Raw genomic sequence first — 21210 nt, 5'->3', positions numbered from 1 at the left:
AAAAATTGCAAATTAATCCATATTTTTCATATTTGAAATTTGGCCCAAAATTTTTAAAATTTATGAAAATGAATAATTTTAATACTCCATCCAATAAAAAGAATTTTAAAATGAATAGATTTCAATTGAATCATTTGAATTTCTAAAAAATTTCCAATTACCTCATCTAAACAAACTCTAAGGGCTTATTTAATGAGCAGAAGAATAAAAGATACAATATGATAACAGTATCATATCTCGTCTCAATTAAGTGTTTGAAGAGATGATAAAATATGATAAATTAATCATGAAATTTATCTAATGTACCTATCTACCTAAAAACTTTATTTTAAATTTAGGTTAAATTAGAAAATTGTATCACTATATTCGTAAAGAGACCTTAAGAGGCAATATGGAGATCTCCAGTCGCCTGTTTGTTAGATCAATCACCTTTTTATTGAAGGTATCACTTTTTATTTAGATATCATGCCCTTCTCTAGAATAAGTCGCTTATCGCAAAAATGAATGACATGTTATCCTCTTGTAACGGTATAGAAAAAGTCACAAGAGAGGTGGATTACACTCCCTTGAATATCAAGAGTTAAACTATCCACTCCCTGTGTGGTTGTTATTTCCAAGGCAGCTTAAAATCAAGTCTAGTGGAGTATAAATATCCCACTATCATGATTGAGAGAGGACCGAACTACAAAAAAAAAATACACATAAAGTAGCTTCTCACCCCACACGAGCTACCTCTCAACCTCACGACAACCTTAAATCCTCAGAGAACTCTTATTCATTAGGGATCTTTACGCATTTGTACTTTCAGCTATATAAATTGACGCCCATTGTGGAGTCTCATTAAAACTAACGTGGGCCATCAGCACAACATTCAACATCTTCTCACGTTTATCTTCTTTTTCCATCATGGTGAAAAAAAGACAACGACTTCGGCCAGTGAGGAATCTGACGGCGAGGAAAGTGTCATAGCATATATGTGTGCTTTAATGGATGACCTTCGTCGCTAGAACCGAACCTTGGAGGATAACGTCCTTCATATCTAGCAGCGCAAGCATTAGACAGACACGATGGATTAATTGGAAGTATTGAACCCCTAACATCAATCACACGAGATATGGGAGACATCCGTCCCAGAGAATTTCACGCCGTCATTGATGGCCATGTTTGACAGATGCAACGATCCATATGAGCATGTGGCCTCAATCAACACTCAGATGATCATTATTGTTGACTCCTTGAAGTGCAAGCTCTTGTCTAACAGCTTTAGAGACACAACTAGAAGGTGGCTATGGGCCTCCCTAGGCTCTCTGTCACCAGTTATCATGACCTGGTGAAGAAGCTAGTCCATTAATTCACCACAAGCAGGCCTAGGAAATTGACTGCCACCAATCTATTCGACATTTGCTAGGGTCTCTTAGAGTTGCTGAGGAAGTATCTTGTAACACTCGAGGCTAATGAGGGCGGGGAGTGGTTGTCAGTGCATGAGGCATGACAATAAGACACTCCCGAGGCATGTTAACTTTGCTTCAACTATTTTACTCATGACAAATACTTTATTTTCTGAAATATTTTCTATGGCAGTCAATTCCACTATGGGTGTTATAATGAAGATGCTTTTCCCCTGCCTTTTGTTTTTTCCTTTTTTTCCATTGAGCGATTAGTTTGAGTTTCACTATAGTATTATGAACAATCTATGGGACTTCCTAGATTACATGTTGATGATTATATCCTAGTAGAGGATGTCTTTGATCTCTTTGAAGAATTGTTCATCCCTTGCCTCTTTCCATTTATGTTTGTCCTTCAACAACTTCCATGTGTGCTCCAATATGAAACGTTGTTGACGTACTTGTACAAAAAGCTTACGTGCATCATCCATGAAGTCAGTTTCAAATTGCATACTTTTCTTGTTAGCAACAACCAATTTATAGTTGCCACAAAACCATTTACAACGTTTATTCAACAAATGCCATCAAGATTTGGGGTAGACCAATCCCTTTTTATAAGCCTCACTCGATAGTTATCACAGCCTTCTTTGATTCTACCTCAAAAGCATTCTACGTTTTGGTCAACTCTCACGACTGGATCTTTGAAAATGTTGAGTCATGTTTGAATAAGTAATTTATCTTCTTCATCAGTGAATCTAAATCGCAATTTGTTTGGCAGAACACTCTCCTTCTATGAGAGTAATATTTATAGACCAACTTGACTGGAGAATATCAACATTTGATAGCCAGGAGTTGACCTAATTGGTAATTCTGGTTCAGTGCTAGGAAAATCGTCAATGTGAATGATATTCGTTGAATGCCTAAATCAACCAGTGATGTTGGTTAGTGGTGGTAGTGATTGTCATATTTTATACTATAAACCAACTTAAATAATTTTTTAATGACAATGTTTCAAATTGTATTAGTTGTCTTATCGATAACTATGGAAAGCACAATAGTGGCGGAGCCATGTTAAGTTAAGACGGGGTTGGCCATAGCCCTGCCAAAATAGTATAAAATTTTATTTATATACAACCATTGAGTATATAGTTTTATGCTAGAAAAATGCAACAATAGAACAATACATATATCAACAATACAACAATAGTTATGATGACACAAGCCATGTATATAAAATTAGAAAAGAGACTTTCTAGTGTTGCTTTAGGTAATGGACATCATGTACTTGAAGAGATGCTTCCCCTAGCCATGTTGTTTTCAAATAAATGAAGCTTTAAGGTGAGGTAAATCACCTCTTAGCCTAGTCCAACTCCAAGCAGAATCAGATTCCAAAACATAGATATTATAACATTTTGTTTTGCAATACAAAATTATAAATACATGTTGATGTTGATCCAATCATGATCATCAACATTCATATTCTCAAATCCCCACAAAGTCATTTTCCTTTTCATTTTGCCTTTTGGCTATTATCCAAAATAGATCCAATCCTGGGTTCCGTTCAATCCAACCCCATCTCCGAAAAGGCAAGTTTAATTATTTTCTACTCCCATTTTCTTTCCAAATAGAAAATCGTTTCATTTGCTGATAGGTTTTAATATTGGTTCCTTTTTTTACGATTGCAGTATTGTTGTATGATCATGAGAATCAATGTTGACTGCAATGCTTGTTGCAGAAAATTAAGGAGAATCATTCTGAGGATGAAAGGTAAACAATGAGTCTAATAAACTGCTGCTAATAAAATGCTATTTATGAAAAACAAATAAGCAAACAATTTGTATGTACTTTCAATGGGAAAACACTATAGTTTAAACTACACATATTTAAGTCAAATCAGATTTTTTTTAAATAAAAAAAAGATTTAAATTTTTTATAAATTTTTTTAGCTAAAAAGACAAAATTATAAGCTATAAAAATAGATTTTAAATATATCAGACCAACAACGTACGTATTTAAATAAATATGAATAATTTTAGTATTATTATTTATTTATTTAATTAAAATACAAAAATAAATTTAGTAATCTTGAAGAAGTTTAAAAAATAGATTTTAAATACTTCATACACGATTTCATAAGTTATTCCAATGAATTTATCTCGTAAAACTTAAATTATTAAGTAAAATCAGATAAATCAATGCAAAGAAATTTTTAGTCTCATTAATCTTTTAATTTATTAATTAAGCTTTTAAAACCTAAAAGATCCATTAAAATTTCAAAAAGGTCAGGTTCAAGTCAAAAAATAAACTCATGGTAAATTATAAGTCAGATTTAAACTGTAATTCTTGTAATTCTTTCAACAGAACATATGTTTTTTTGGTAAGTTTAGTAAAATATATTCAGACTTAACAACAAAATATCTCTATCTAATATATTTTCACGTTTAATTGCCTTTCGCTTACAAAAAAAAATTGTCTTTCTCAATGATTTGACAATATATGTATTAAGTACAATAAATATTTGCAATTTTATTTTAATTATTTAATTATAATTTTTGTAAATTTATTTTACTTTATTTTAATCATTTTTATTCGGTTCCATTTCTTGTAAAATTGATTTATATTCAAATTATTTTTATAATATAGAGTATTTAATTCATATTACAATAATAAATTTTAATATTAGTCAAGGTTGTAAAAATCAAAACAAAAGTGATATATTTCTAGAAAATATTATAAATTTGGATAATTATAAATAAAAATTAAATATTTTGAAAAGTATTTAATATTATTTCCTGAGTCAATCAATCTAATATAAACCTTTAAAAGTTGTTCTAGGGTGGACCTTACCATTTTAAATAAAATATAAATTTTTTAATTATTAAAAATACAGAATAAAGAAATATTTTATCAAAATATACTAAAAATAATAAAGTAAACTGTGTCAATAAACATATTTAATTTTAAAATAATTAATACAGGTAGTTGAATTGAGGACAATTCAATAAATATGAATTTTATTTATCATAAAATTCAATTATATTTTATAATTAATAGATTTTTTCAATTAAAATTCTTGACCAAAAAAAGAATATTTCATTTAAAATTAATTATTTTTATTTATAATAGGGATCCATAGTTTACATTTATAAATAGTTTAATCTTAATATGTATGAAAATGAAACTCATAACTAAAACTTGATAATTATTTACAAGTTATTAACATCCCTTTTCTCATTTGATATTGAAGTTATCGAAACCCATTTGATAGAGAAGCAGCAACGCAGAGTGTGTGTATGTGGGAGATTTGTACCAGCAGATGTTGCAATAAAGATAAAGAAGAAATTGAACCGTAGGGTTGAAATCCTGGAAGTTCAAGAATTTGAAGGTGAGGTGCAAGATGAACCACCATAATAAACAAAAAAGAGAAACTTCACATTCTCTTGGTGGTTATAGTTCCCCTAAGCCATATTTTGTATATTATAGGCTGCTAATTGTCCCAACACATCATAAATTCTTAGAAAGTTTGAATGAGATATGTATTACTGTTACCTGACTGAAAAAGGAAACCTTGTGTTTGTGAAAAAAAAAATTTGTGAATGCAAACTTTTCTTACATATTACGAGTTTCTTGATAATTTTTACTTTTAAAAAAAATTATTATTTCTTTTCATATGGTATACTTTTCACCATTAAACGGTGAAAGTCTATTCATGGGATGACTTCTACATTTGAGAAGAGTTTGAAGTCATCCATTTACCTTTTAAGACGCTTAGTTTTAAAACAATTTGACCTTACTGTCACTTGTTGACCAAGTAACCTGAATCACAAGAAAATGTGAGTTGTCTTGTTAGGTTTTTAATTTTTTTTTCTAAACAATTAATTTTAAGGTCGATTTATTTTAAGAAATGGAAAGAAGAAGAGATTAGGCAGAAAAAAAATAAAGTACGAAAAAGTAAAAGAGAGATAAAAATATCACATTGAAGTTTATAATGGACATGTGATGCCATACACAAGATGGGGGATGAATCGTGGACGTTTAAAAAATGTTGGCTTACTTGCTAAAATAAAGTACAGATGTGTGGCACCCCTAGGCTGGTAGGGGTGGTGTTTGCTGTGAAATTTGGTAAACAACTGTTAATCTCTTATAAAAGTTTGCTTGCAGGATCGACTAGTGAATCCTAGGATATAGTGCTTACAGTTTTCTAAAATTGATATGAATGTATGTAAAAAAAAGTAAGGATTTCACCGTAGGCGAAATCTTGATAGTAAAATGCAAGAAATAAAGTAAGATGCATTATAAAAAAACTGTAAAAGGTTTCAACAGTGGTGGAAATCGTAATGACCATCAAACAAATAACGCTTTTTATGACGAAGATTTCACCACGTACAATAAAAAATCGCGGGTACATGTGACCGAAGCACCTTGTTTTATTTAAATAATAATAGTAAATTTGTTACCTCAGATTTAAATAAAACTGACATAAATATATGCTCAGGGTTTGAGGTTCGATTCTCAGCTCCTGCTATTCAATATTTTATATGAAACCAAAAAGGCGTCTTTATTTTTTAGATTTTACGACGGATATGTTACCTCGGTTTTCTGTAAAACCGAGATAAAAACTCCCTAATTTTTTATTCTTATTGCAACCAAAATGCGCCTTTATTTTTTATAGATTTTACGTTGTCTATATTACCTCGATTTTTTAGATTAACCGAGATAAATACTCTTTATCTTTTTTAATTCCCTAAGTGTCTACCTAAATCAATTTTCGAGCTCTAACAAAAGAACATTACTTCTCCAGCCAACGAAACAACACTTCTTTTTCAAGGAGTCATAGCGAACGAAAAAACTCTCTCACCATTAATCTAAAAACTCTTCTCTGTGGTATGTTATTATTGTCCTCGCTATGGCTACGTCTGCCCCCCAATTCCAATTGGAATTGAGAAATCAATCTTTGCAAAAGGTCATTTACAAGAGAAATGTAGTAATACAACCCTACACATCATATATTTGATATTGATCCTAGCACTTATCTTCCCTTTATCTGTGTTTGATCAAGTCACCCAACAATACCAATATGATTCACCGTCTCACACTACTCCTTGCAAGAAACCACCATTCTTCAAAATTTTCACTCTATTGATTCCAAATTGTGAATTGTTGTCACCTAAGATTTCCAATCGATTCACCGTCTCACGCTACTCCTTTGCAAGAACCTCTCGTTCTTCAAAGCTTTCACTAGATTGAATCCATATTGCAAAAATCTTGTCAAAAGCCCCCAAATCAGCACCATGATCTTGAAGGATAAACCCTCATAGTTTTTTCAATGAAGCCCCCAAAGATTCTTGTTAGTTCCATGGTTTTCTGGTTGGCATTAATTTTTCTAAAACATGATTCTTAACTGATGTTGAGCAAGATATTGTAACATCTTGACCAACTGTCATGATAAGTTCTGCTATCATGAGTTTTTTACAGATGTTTTGCTAGATGTTGTGACATGTTATACCAAAACATCATGACAGTTCACATTGATTTTAATCCTTGAAGATTTGATTGAAAAATATGAGATTCTGGAAGATTCAGACAATCATACAGGCGCAACCAATCAAGGAGTTTTTAGGACAAATACATATTTGATTTGCTTTCAGAAAAAGGACCATTGAAACTTTTTTGGAAACTATGATTTGATTTGATTTGTTCCTATTATCTGTGAAGATCTTGCAGCTGGTTGAAAAAAGGAGAAGATTGGATTTTATTCAGAAGTTCAAGCCCATACTGCAAGAGTATATAAATAAGGACTTGTTAAACCTAGTATAGCAAGCATTCACAAATAGAAATCGTAAGTGCAATAAGGGTTTAGGTTTTGAGAGGAGTTCAAGTTCTTCGTGTGTTTTTGTCTATGTGTCACTCATGTATCTTCTGATACATTAAGGTAGATTGATTGTTCTTACTCTTGAAGATTTTAAGCAAAAGAGTTGAGTATTGTTATTGGTTGGAGCTTTTAAGCAAGACCAAGTATTGTTTATTTGAAAGTGTAATCTTTTTATTTGGTTCTTCTGGTCACAAGGTTTGTGATTGAATTTATCACTGCGGTGATTGGGAGTGAGATAGAATTTCTCATGTCTAGATGGTGATTTCTAGGTAGAAGTTGCACGGGGTAGTGATTAGGAGAAAAGTTGTAAACTGAGACTGTTTAGGCTTTTAACTAATACTATTATAGTGGATTTCTTTATTGGCTTGGTAGCCCCTAGATTAGGTGTGTTGCACTGAACTGGGTAAACAATTACTTGTGTTATTTATCATTCTATAATTTATTTCAGTTTTGATATATTTATGTTGTCAGTCAGAAATTATCAACCCAATACACTGGTAGACCGACCTAAATTGGACGTTATCAACCTAGTCTAGATGGCACCCAATCAAAATATGATTATGTGTAGTTTATTTATGTGAATGCATATATGGAAGGTTGAAGAGGAAGAGCAATATTTGAATGTGTTTATAGTTTCATCGACTAGAGCAATTTGTGAATGCATGTATGAGGTATTTATATGTGTGCATGTTTGTGGCAAAAATAAAACTAAAGGTTTAGGAAAGAATGCAAAGTTTCAAAAAATTTAACACATGTGTTGAGACATGTAAGTCATGTGATGACTCATGTTGAGAAAATATTTTGGAGCCTTGACTAGGCCAACATTAGATCGAACCTATATAAATATTGGTGCCATCTCTCTAACCTTATCTACTTAATGTATGCCATTTACTTTATTGCTTTATTTTCTTTCTGTTGTTTCTCTCTCTGAGTTTTTCCATTATTTACACAAATTGTTGTTTTAAGAGGTGGTATACAACTATTTGGACTCAAAAAATTTTTTGTTTTATTGTGACTGGCATAATCCATCTTCCAGAGGCATAAAAATAGATAAGAAAAATTTATCACTATTGAGATTCGAATTGACCAAATGAATAAATAGTATGAATTTTTCATAATGGCACATATTGTAAAGCAAGTTTATTATGTACCTTATCCTTTAATTCAGCTACGTAAACAAGGATGGTGTGTTGTAATCAAATCAAAACCATTTGGTCATATTAAAATTGACGATCTATTTGAAGATGTTGCTTTCCAAGATGATGAAATTTCACATATTTGATTTAAGTTGAACAAATTACAAGTTTGTATGATACAATGATTGAGGGTTAGTAAGTTGACGTGTCTATCTTGTTGTTAGAAAATACTCCCTCCGGTCTTATTTATAAACAATTTTACAAAAAATCTTATACTTTAAGAAAGATGTATAAACGCATTTAAGTCTTACACTTTTTTCTAATGTTACCCCTATTTTTTGCTTCAGAAATCGTTAAAAACATGGAAATGTGAAAAATAATAGGGGTATATTTGAAATAGTGACAATGAATGTAATAATTATAGATAAATTTTTCTTATATTTAAGACCATGAAAAAATTGTTGCTTATATTTGAGACCGGAGGGAGTAATATCAATGAAGAGCATGGAGAGTTTGGATCCAAATGCAATATAATATCAGACGAAGACATTGAAGATTATGAGGATACACAATTTGAAAAGTTTTGTAATTTTACTTAATATATTGTGTGTTAATATATTTCTCGATTTAATGTACTACCCATTTTAATATATTATGTTGATTTATTATTATTTTTTATGTTCTTCTTTCAAAATAGACAAAATGCCACCTCGGCTTGATAAAGGTAAGGGTGAGGCCCGCCACACGAAGATAACTATATGTGAGGTGGCTCATTCATCTATATATTATTCTTTGCCACAATCTAGTGAGGTGTCTCTCCCAAATATGACCACTTCTCCACCTCCTACTACTTCATCCCCTCGAACAAGACTTAAATTATGTCTTTTAGGCTAGACTTTCGTCGCGGCTCCTAGGCAAGATTTATATGTTGGGTCTCTCTTGAGGAAACTCCAAATCTCTTTGGCATGGATTTTGGAAAATATGTTAAAGGTAAATATTAGTCCATGAGGAAAAATTTATATGTAGCCTGGATAATGAGACTATAAGTCCCTCATGCGAGGCATTCGACTTCTTCGGGCTGACCTTCAACCAAGCCCTCAAACAAGAATTAAACTAAATCCCTTAGGCTATACTTCATTCGCACTCATGGTTGAGATTTATATAATGGGTATCGCCTAAGAAAACTCTAATCTCTCAGGCGGGGGTTTAGATAATATGTTAATGGAAAATCTTAGTCCATCTGGAAAAGTTATATCGAGCCTGGCTGATGAGACTATAATCCCCTCAAGTGAGGTGTTGGTCCTCTTAGGAGAAACTTCTCTCAAGCCCTTAGACAAGACTTAATTTAAGTCTCTTAGGCAAGACTTTAGTTGCGCCTCATGGGTGAGAGTTATATGTTCGCTCTCGCCTGAGGAAACTCCAAGTTTCTCGGCCATGGAGTTTAGATAACATGTTAAAGCAAAATCTTAATCCCCCAAGAAAAGTTATATGGATCCTGGAAGATGAAACTATGCGTCTCTTAGGCAAGGCATTGGACCTTGTAACATCCCAATTTTATTAGCTATTTTATTAATTAGTTAATTGGTGTTTTTATTATTATTTGTTTCTAATTAATTATTATGTGGTATAATGATTATTTGAATATTTAATTATATGTGTATTTGTTCTATTTGAGTTAATAGAGCTATTAATGAGATAATATGTTATTGGGCCTAATTAGTTAAATGAGGTTGGGTAATATTTGAGTTAAGCCCAAATTAGAGAAAAGAAATAGTAAGAGTTAGGCCATTTCATTTCTCATAACTTTGGCAAGAGGAATATAAGAGAGTAGAAGAGAGAACAGGATTTGTGAGATTTCTTAAAGATTGGAGGAGTTTTGAATAGAGTTAAGGGTTAGAATCCAAGTTAATATAGGTTACATGATTGGGTAATGTGTTTGTTGTGCAATCTTTTCATCTTTCAATTTCATGAAATGTTAAATGTTAGGGTTTATGAGAAATCAATGTGATTTTTTGATTTGTCCATGTTCAATGTGTTGTATGGATGACCCATAACTAGAAACATGAATAGGAACCCGTAATATGTGATAATTTGTTGTTGGAATGAGTTTTATTGTGTTAAAACCGGATTGGGTTTGGTGTTGGAATGCTGAAAACGCATCAGCATTTTTCTGTTTCTGGTGCAGAGCGTCGGGCGAGCGAGTTTCTTCGTCGGGCGAGTGAGCGCCTACATGCCTTCGCCGGGTGAGCGTAGCGGGCGAGAGGGTGGCAAGTTTCTTCCACAGAGTGACGGGCGAGCCAATGTGTGCGTCGGGCGAATGTGTCATGTTTGAGAAAATTTCAAATGTTCATAACTTTTGACCCGTAACTCCGTTTTATGCATCGTTCGAAGCGTTAGTAAGCTATTGTGATGTTCTATATGATAGGATAGATTGATTAGCACTTTATTGATTAATTATGATTTTATTATGTGAAATAACATGTAATTGTCTTTGTGTGCGATATATTTTGGTATGTGGTGAATAACAAGTGTTGGCATGATATGTGGAGATATATTCATGTTTGTGATTGAATATATGACGGTGGTTGCGTTTTGTTGTAATTTTTATTTGGTATATGAATCTTGTACAATTGATAGATAATTCAATGTGTGAATTATTGTGGTATGCGGTATGTTAAGATTTGTTTGGATAATCTTAATTGCATATGTATTGAGATAATTGTACATGCATTCATGGTTGGCTTTGAAAGATAGGCGGTGAAACTTTGGGTTCACGATTGGTTGGCTTTGAAATATAGGCGGTGAAATCTTGGGTTCACATTTGTGGCTTTGAAAGATAGGCGGTGAAACTTTGGGTTCACAATCTTAGCTTTGATCTTGTCCGGATCGGAAGCGTGGCTTAGATTCGAGATAATGAATTGCAAAGCGGTGAAACATTGGGTTCATATGGTACCACATGCATAGAGTCACATTTGATACATCCGAGTCACATTGTGTGCTATGTGATTGTTTTGTATCTATGTGATTGCTTTGTGTGAAGATTGATATATGGTATATAAATTGCCTAGTTTGAGAAGTGTGATAAATTGTGAAATGTATGCTTGTTTATGTTGCATTTCCCGTTATTATGTTTTCTATAATAATTTGAATTCTCACCCTTTTGTTTGAATGTTGCCCTTTGTTGGTAACGTGCAGGTTCAGACGAGTAATTGCTTGTTCTTGGCTTAGCCGAAGAGCTCCGAGTCTTGTTATTTGATTAGGTAGCGAGTCATATGCTCTGGCCATGTAAAACTTGGGAGGAATTTCGTTGACTTATGCTTATGTTTTGAACATTGCTATCTTTATGTTTTGTTGAATATTTTGGATGTATGTGTTAACATTTGGATATGTTGTTTTAAAGGCCTTGTAGCCTAGATTTGTGAATTCAAGTAGCATGGATGTTAATGTTGTTTTGAATTGGTAAATGAATATGGTATGGGACATATTCATTGAATTTATGTGATAGCAATTCTTTTGTTTTCCGCATGCGTTTATGCATAATGTATGGAAGCATGAGAATTACATTATTGTGTTACAATATGATCTTTTCATATTATGAATGTTTATATGTTGTTTGGAATTTTCATTTTGTGGAAATCAACATGTAGCGCCTTTTTTCCTTTATGCATGCTTACTCTGTGAATTGTATGTTATAATTTGGGGTTAGAAAAGGGGTGTTATAGACATCCTCGGGCCAAACTTCTATCAAGCCCACAAATAAGACTGAAACTAAGTCTCTTAGGCTAGACTTTACTCGCACCTCCTTGGCGAGAGTTATAGGTTGGTTCCTTCCCGAGGAAAGTCCAATATCCCAGGCTGGGAGTTTAGATAGCCTATTAATGGGAAATCTTAGTCACTCTAACTAAGTTATGTGGAATCTTGATGATGAGACTATAAGTCCCTCAGGCGAGGTGTTGAACCACTTGGGCAGGACTTCTATCAAGCCCTCGGACAAGACTTAAACTAAGTCTCTTGGGTTAGACTTTGGTCCTGCCTATTGGGCGAGATTTATATGTTGGGTCCTACCCGCAGAAACTCTATCTCTCACGCACGGAGTTAAGATAAACTACAAATGGGATTTCTTAGCCCCTCAGGCAAAGTCATGTGGATCCTTGCGTATGACACTTTAAGTCCCTTAGGTGAGGCATTGGACCTCTCGGGAAGGACTTCTATGAAACCCTCACATAAAACTTAAATTATGTCTCTTAGGCTAGACTTTAGTCACGACTCATGGACGAAATTTATATGTTTGGTCCCGCTCGAGGAAACTCCAAGTTTCACTGGTGGGGAGTTAAGATAACATGGTAAAGGGAAATCTTAGTTCCTTACACAAAGTTATGTGGAGCATAGCTGACGAGACTATAAGTCCCTCAAGCGAGGTGTTGGACCTCTTCGGGTGGGACTTCTATTAAGATCTCACAAAGGGCATAATCTAAGTCTTTTAGGATAGAAATCAGTCACACCTCTTGGTCAAGAGTTATATATTGGGTCCCACCCGAGGAAACTTCTAGTTTCTTAGGCATGGGTCTCAGATAATCTTAATCCCTTAGTTTTACTAGGGCCCCACAGTGGGCACTATTGTATTTGTCAAAATGTACAAGTGTGTGTTCTCCCTGCACAGGCAGGGAAACTCAAAGTCCTTAGTAGGTTTATTACAATTTTGAGGGTTAGGTTAGCCCACGATGGTGAGAAACCCTGTATGGTGATGTTGCGGTGAAAGGCTATTTTGATGGATAGAATAAGTTAGTACTCAGGGTGTAATGATTTATCTTTCTCCCTTAGGGGAAAGGTATTTACAAAGGCCTCTTGGTCATAGGGTTGGAATAACCTGATATGGCGATAACTTCCCCCTCTTAGTCGGACGAAGATGTTGACCACCTATTCTTTATGAGTGAGGGGGGACTTTCTTGAATACGTTTGTACACATCGTTGACCCCCCGGGCGGTTCATGGGATGTCGCCTGGGCGCTACGACTTTCTGGACGAGGGCGTCCTTGCTTAGGGTCTTTTACAAATATATTACATAAGTAAAGGTGTATTAAACTTTTAAAGCCACCAAAATCAAGCAGAACTAAAAACTTAAAATTGAAAATTCGAATGTCAGTCAATTCTTGACAAGAGAAAAGATAAGATGGCATTCGGTAGGTTTGACTTTGATTCTTAAGATAAGATGACCACTGACCTCAAAATCCTCGGTGTCATACCAATCAATAAAGTCTTTGTCAAACTCGAGTCGTGGGAAATGAAATCCATATATACCTCCACTTCTAAGATAGAAGACTGATCCTAACTAGGTCTCAGATGTTCAAGTGTTCTAGGATGCCATCAATGACATTACTTGGGAAATCATTGACTCGATTAATGTCATCACCACAATTGCCCTTTTTATTAAAGAGTCCCTACAAATTCAAAAAAAAAAATCTAGGATACCATCAATAACATTACTTGAAAAGTCATTGACTCGATCAATGTCAACACCACAGTTCCCCTATTTATCAAAAAGAGTCCTAAGTGAACTACAAATTCAAGAAAAAAAGTAAATAGCATGAAAAAAAAAGAAAGAATAATGTTCATTAAACATATGCACCCATATTTAGCTATGGAATGAGATCCCCTAGTTAGTTTACCAATTTACCGAAATACAATTTCAAATTTCAATCACTTGGTCTTAACTTTTTCTTCTCATATTTTTTCTAACAGTCAAGAAGGATGGTCTTAACTTTTTCTTCACATATTTTTTCTAACAGTTTAGAAGGATCACAGTTAAAAAACAACTGCAAACGATCACCATGTGAACACATATATTTGGCCACAGAAAAAGAGAATGTCAGCATAAATTTACTTGAAATGTCATCGCAGAATTTTGTTCGTTTTTATGGGGAAAATCCTGTGATACAAATACACAAATTAACAAACTATCTATTTAGTAAATAAAGATTCATGCTTAAAAAAATGAAGAGCTAAACTCAAATTAAATCATCAGTTTATCAAATCTTGCTGAGATAAGCAAATTGTCTAAAGAATTAGATGGAGGAACACAATAGTTCACATTGTTGATATTGTAATTTATTACTTTACTAATTTCGCTACACCAATCAATCAGTTCATGAATTGAAAAGAATTTCCTATAAGTCAATTCAAGAAGTGAGCAAACATGCAGTCCGCAACCACAATTGTTGATATGGTAGGCTTGACAACCACGTCGGACCGTAATTGTAGTGTGAATCAAAATCATAAATCCGTGCCAATAGAAATCACATCAAACAATTTCTTCCATGTTTCTTCAAGCATTTTCATCTAAACTTAAAATTTTGTAACTCCAAAACTCAATTTACTTCCTATGTAATATAAAAGGGTTAAATACGTTTTTAGTCCCTATAAATATGCGACCCTGCATTTTTAGTCCCTAAAAAATTTTCCTTCAATGAATGGTCCTTATAAAATTATTATGCACCTAGTTTCAGTCCCTACTGTCAAACCAATGTGTATTTTAGAATGATTATTTTGCAGATATGTTTATAATGTTTTAAAAAGTTCCTGGAAAAAAAAGAAACTCAAAATTTAATTTCTAAGTTGAGATTTTCATTACTTTTATCATTATTTTTTGAAATTTAAAAATTTCATATTTAATTTTTCTCGTTTTAAAAAATTATAAAACTTAGTAAATAAATATTTTACAGTATTCTAAACATATATAAAAAAAAATATTCAAAATTTTAAAACTTAAAGAATAATCAAACAGTTTTTAAAATTTTAGAAAATAGTAGGGACTGAAACTGCATGCATAAAAATTTTAGAAGGACCATTTATTGAAAAAAAATTTTATAGAGACTAAAAATGCAGGGTCGCATATTTATAAGGACTAAAAACATATTTAACCCAATATAAAATGATAATAATAGTAAGTGTTTTTAATAGTATACTTCAAACACCTCAAAAAAATTCACGTCGCAGCAGCCACAATGACCGTAATCGCAACAACCGCAACTGCAATTTAAAACCATGATCTAAAGCTTTCAATTGCCAAAATCTACAAATTGAATGCCCTAATCATAGTTATAGATCCTTTCATGTATGGTATGAAAACCTAGGAGTGATAAGAAAAGAATGAGTTGCTACTTGTGATTGTAAAGACTTACAGATTATGTAGGCTGACAGTTGACAGTTGAGAATGAGTACATGAGAGGATTTCCACTAGCACGGCAGTTGGTTACTAGGGATTCTATTTATAGGTGGAGTTTACGGTAAATACTATATAACTTGTAACTTTTAAACCATTCCATAAGCCTATTACTCAATTAGGCTAAACAAAAACCCAACATATAAATCATATTCTGAAAAATAAAACCAATGTTGAAGTTACACAATAAAGCAAAGACAATAATTGAAAGCTAAAATCAAGTGCATTTCACAATTGAATATCTATCTATTGATGAATGAATTCAACTTGTGCCCATTGCGATGCTCGTTCCATCCGTAACAAGTCTTGTGAAATGCTTGACAGCATAGGCGCATCTGGTTTTATACCAAAACTAACATCAAAAGTTAGAGTTTTTAAGGACGACGAATTTGCAAGAATGAACCGTGCCAAACTCAATGTGTGTTTACTGTTGATTCCAACTCTGATGTTCACCTTCTGAAGTTCACTAAGGCTATGTTTGGGAGTTTGGAGGGGAAGGGAGGGGAGGGCTTTGAAAAATAAGAAGAATTGAGTGAAAAGGATGAAAAGATTTTGGGTAGGAGGGTTTTGGAGGGTTTGAGTTTATTCATAACACCAAAAACCCCATAAAATGGGGAACCCAAAAATTGTATTGAAGAAGGGTTTTGGAGGGTTTTGAAGGGTTTACATAAATTTTTCAAATATCTTTTAGGTTGTTATAGTATTCTGAAAATTAAAAATTTAGTAATGATAATGACTCTTTTATCATTCTAAACAAAATCATTTTTTTAAAAAATGTCAAATATTTTTCTATATTTTTTTAAAATTTTATTTTTGGAAGTCTTCCCCTCCCCTCCCCTCCAAACTCCCAAACATAGCCTAAGGCAACAAATGCCGCACTCTAACTTTTCAGAAGGGTCCGAAACATGTGTCGTATAACCATTGTTATCAGAAGTCTACATTATAATAAATAGAGTCAAAACATGACAATAAAAAGATAAGCTAACTTAGCTATAAATAGGGTTGTTCAAAATAACTGAAACGTATGTTTGGTTAGTGAATCAAACCATTATGCACAAACAGTTTTAGAACTGAACCGTAACTGAAACCGAACTGATCCCGAACCGAACCAAAACTGAAAATAAAAAATGCTTAGAACAAGTTAATTTTATTTATTTTTTAAATTGAAAAAAAGTTTAACGGTTCGGTTCGGGAAAAATTGTCGTCTAACAGTTTGAACGGTTCGGAATTTCGAAACGGTATACCAGACTAATAATTTTGGTTCAGTTCGGAATTTCAAAACGGTATACCAAACCAATAATTTTGATTCAGTTCTGTTCTTAATAAATTGAAACAACTCGGTTCAGTTCGAGTGAATTTTTACTATGGTTTGGTTAGGTTCGATTCAGTTTTTCTCACCAACTGTAACATAAATAGTCCGCCCTAGCTATAAAGCATAGGGTATTACCTCTATCTCAAGTTCCACGAGGTTAGAAGCACTTTTTAGCACACTAATAATGTATAAAAGTTCTTCTTTTTCATCCAAATTCACACCATCTAAATTGAGATATTTTAAGCTCGTTATCAGCTGTGATAAAGGAAAGTTATATGCATGAAGCAGCGTCTATGCAAAAAAAACAACAACAATATGTCAAGTAGAAATAAAGCAACTTTAGAGTTAAATATTGGAAACATTGGAATAGATCATTCAATCAAAATAACCCACCTACCTTGATTTTTAATTCCAAAGTAAGCCTCTGAATGATTGGCAAACTTTTATTCAAACCAAATGCGCAATTCTGTGGAAGTGAGAGTGTGAGATCAATTAGAGCAGAAGAAAAAGAAAGATCAATACATTCCCAACCAGAACAGTACAAAAAGGCGAGCTCTTCGAGTAATGGGCAGCCAGAAAGAAGACTCTGAAGTGCACCCGACTCAAATGTCATAAATTCTAAGCGAAGGCGAAGCAAAGTGTTAAAGCCAGAGAAACTAGGTGGAATTGACTGTTGTAAATTATTAATTATAATTAATAATATGGGTGTGTTCCAAAATGACAAGGAAAATATGCTAGTGGATTTGTATTTTGAATTTGAAAGTTGGCAACTCTTCATGAAATGTTGCAACCGTTGGTGAACCATGCTATGGGCCAAAAGTCATAACTCTTGGAAAAGAAATTATTTCACCAAGGGTCGCTACCTTGTGAAACAATATCAGCATGGCCTATAAAAGCATAATTTCGGATTCAGAATTAATAACACAAATATTCAAATTCTCTAGAATAATTCCAGAGCACTCTTCGCTACATTCGAGTTTTCGCCGGTCTTGCGCAAACTCGAGAAGGCTGAATTATCCTGGGTATTCCTGCGTAGAAACTCTAAGACAAATTGGGAGTGCTTGAAATACTATAAAGAAAGTGTTCCGTACATGATTCTAGCCTCGATTCTATTCGGTCTAAATTGATTTTCTAACAATCTTATAGTATTTCAATAATGGCAACCGAGGCTTCCGCTTCAAGAATAAAGGTGATGAACCAAGAACTTTCGAAATTAGACCGTCTCGATGGGAGAAACTTTACTCGTCTTCCTCCAAATTTTCTTGAAGGATCGTGCATTGCTTTCCATATACCTTTTTTGCACAAACATTATAGAATGATTCATTAATCTTTTATGGTGATCGAAAACAGATAAGTAACTTTCAATATGTTTCAAATTTAGTAGTATTTTTAAATGGCACATTTTCTCACATTTAAATTTTCATTTAATTGAATATAGATGATGTGTTTGGTTGATTTAAGTTTAATTGATGTCATGATAGACTGTGAAGAGCATATTTGAACTATTAAGTTCATTATATTTTTCAAGTATTTAAAAGAGGAAAACATATTATATGAATTGTTATTATAGAATGATGATAATGATTGATGATGATGCACGTAAATAATAATAGCTAGTAGGCTATGAAAAAATTGTTTTCAATATATTCTGCATCGCTAACTCTTGCAAATTGCAATATATCATTATTGAAACTTTTCAGGATTTAAAGCAATTGTAATACCTGATACAAGAATCTATTTAGTTTTGATTTCCAAAAGAATTATGAAAATAAATAGGGACAAGATGCGAACATTCACCCTTTTGTTTCGGGAAGCATTGTCGTTATCACGGAACCATCGTAACATTTGATAAATAAACTGAATATTATTGGAATATAATAGTTTATTGTAAAGTTGCAGAATTTTATATAAAAGGTACACAATTAAATTTATATGATTTTAAATTATGAATTTTTTTTTATTAATTTGTGGATGTAATTCTATGGAGAGATAAACATTCATACTTATGCTGAAAGGTACAAATTATTTATTAGATTACTCTTTCATAAAATAATTTTCATTGATGATTAGTTATTTTTTATGCAATTGAATTATTATCAATATTCTATGTGAATCGTCTATATTCGATGAAATATATTATTATAAAGCAAAAAGATCACCCGAAAATTGATTATGACTTATATAGACTTTTGAATTTGGAGTTTAATATAACTATTGAATCTTGAGATGTTGAATTTTGAGAACCTTGTCAAGGAGGATAAGGAATTCGAAGTACCTCGTGAGAAAGGTTCTCCGTGGATTGTTGAAAACCGAAAGTTCTTCACTGATTGTTGGAATATCCCGAACTAAGGATAAGCTAGAGAGTCTACAAGGCTAAGGATCTAGGACCGAACAAAATCACTTCTCAACTTATTTCTCTCGTGTAGAAGGAAATAATGAGAGTTCGAAATGTTCTTATTCTTCAAGTGGAAGACGATCCTAAGACTTATAAGGAAGCAATAGCTTCAAAGGACTCTATTTTTGGAATAATGATATCCAAGATGAAATAGATTCAATAATGTCAAACCATACTTGGAACTTCTCGATCTACTTAAAAGATTAAGATCCATTGGATGCAAATGGATGTTTAAAAGAAAGTATCATAGTGATGGTACATTAAACATCTACAAGGATTGATTAGTAACCAAGGGTCTTAGGCAAAAGAAAGGTGTTAATTATTTAAACACATATGCACTAGTAGCAAGGACGGCAACAATTAGAGTATTGATTGCATTAGTTTTTGCATGAACTTATAGTTCATCAAAAGGATGTCAAAATGACATTCCTAAAATGGAGATCTCGATGAAGAGATTTACATGGAGAAATTAGAAGATTCTCCGATTAAGGAGGAGACATACAAACTAAAGGGGAAACACACAAGTTAGGGGGAGAATTTTCAATCTTATCAAAATAAGAAGTCAAAGAGTTTGTCATCATCAAAAAGGGGGAGATTGTGAAGAATACATCTTATATTTAGTTTTGATGAAGACAAAGGTTATCAAAGAAGAAAAGGATCAAAAGTGTCATGCACATCAATGATGTATTTGATCAAGAAGGTTGAACATAGAAGTTCAAGAGAATATTTGAGAGAAGTGAACATAACTAAGGTACTCATTGCAATTCATACTATTTATTTTAAATTGCTCATAATTTTATCTCTCACTTCATCTAAAAACCTTCTTGCATCATCACGCATGATTATCTAAAAATCTTCTTCGTCTAATTCTTGTGATAAGTGTTTGTACACAAAGTTGTGTAAGACTATTGTGATATTCCTTTGTCTCTATGTTGATTACATGTTGATCATTATCAAAGAGATGAATGGAATCTTAGAAACAAAGAGGTTTCTAGCTTCCACATTCAAGATGAAAAATCTTGAAATAATGGATACTCTTTTCGATCAAAGTAAAGCGAATGAGTGGGGGTCAAAAACATATTGAGAAAACTTCCACATTCAAGATAAAAGATCTTGGACTTGTTGACACTCTTTTGGGTATCAAAGTAATGTGAAAATAGTAACTTAGTCAAATGCACTTTGTTGAGAAAGTTCTTGATAAGTTCAAACTGTCACATTTCAAAAAGTGAATATTTAATTTGATCTTAGTATCAAAATGATGATGGAAGAGTCATGGCTATATTAGAATACTCAAGTGAAATTGGTTTTCTAATGCAATGTACTATATGCGATATAGCAGTTGCAAATAGTAAATGAGTAGATTTACTAGCAATCCAAATGGTGAGCATTCGAAGGACATCACAAGGATTTTGATTATATTTAAAAAAAAAAATCAAAATCGGGTTTCCTGTCATATTAGAAGGATATACCAATATGAGTTGGATATCGAGTGTTGGAGATCATATATTTACAACTAAGTGGGTATTTACACTAGTTGGGGGTGAGATTTCTTGGAAGAGCAAGAAACAAAGATGTATCACTCTCTTGACCATGGAACCATTATATGTGAATCTCGCTTACACTGGTCAAGAAGTTGATTGGTTGAAGGACCTTCTGTTGGAAATTCCATTGGCTAAAGACAATGTCTCAAAGGTGTTAACACAATGTGATAGTCAAGCCAATTTATCAAGAGAATTCAGATATGTGTAAAATGAAAAGTCTGGGCACTGAGGTCTTAGACATTCTTTCGTGAGAAAATTGATTAAAGATATAATCATCTCATTCACATATATACGATCGATCTATAATTTTGAATAAATCATTTACTAAATCACTGGTCAGTAGTTTAGTAA

At 32.8% G+C, this 21210-nt stretch overlaps 1 protein-coding gene across 1 annotated transcript; it reads left to right on the top strand.

The window, feature by feature from the left end:
• The first annotated feature begins 2752 nt into the window (after positions 1-2752).
• LOC131646013 (uncharacterized) lies at positions 2753-4979 on the top strand. The gene is made up of 3 exons (XM_058916191.1): positions 2753-2971; positions 3071-3152; positions 4633-4979. Exons 1-3 carry the CDS (start codon positions 2846-2848, stop codon positions 4794-4796), a joined length of 372 nt encoding a protein of 123 aa, XP_058772174.1. The 5' UTR covers positions 2753-2845; the 3' UTR covers positions 4797-4979.
• The last annotated feature ends 16231 nt before the right edge of the window (positions 4980-21210 follow it).

This window comes from Vicia villosa, linkage group LG2, assembly GCF_029867415.1.
Source record: "Vicia villosa cultivar HV-30 ecotype Madison, WI linkage group LG2, Vvil1.0, whole genome shotgun sequence".
NCBI lineage: Eukaryota > Viridiplantae > Streptophyta > Magnoliopsida > Fabales > Fabaceae > Vicia > Vicia villosa.
This window is presented reverse-complemented; position numbering and strand designations above follow the sequence as displayed.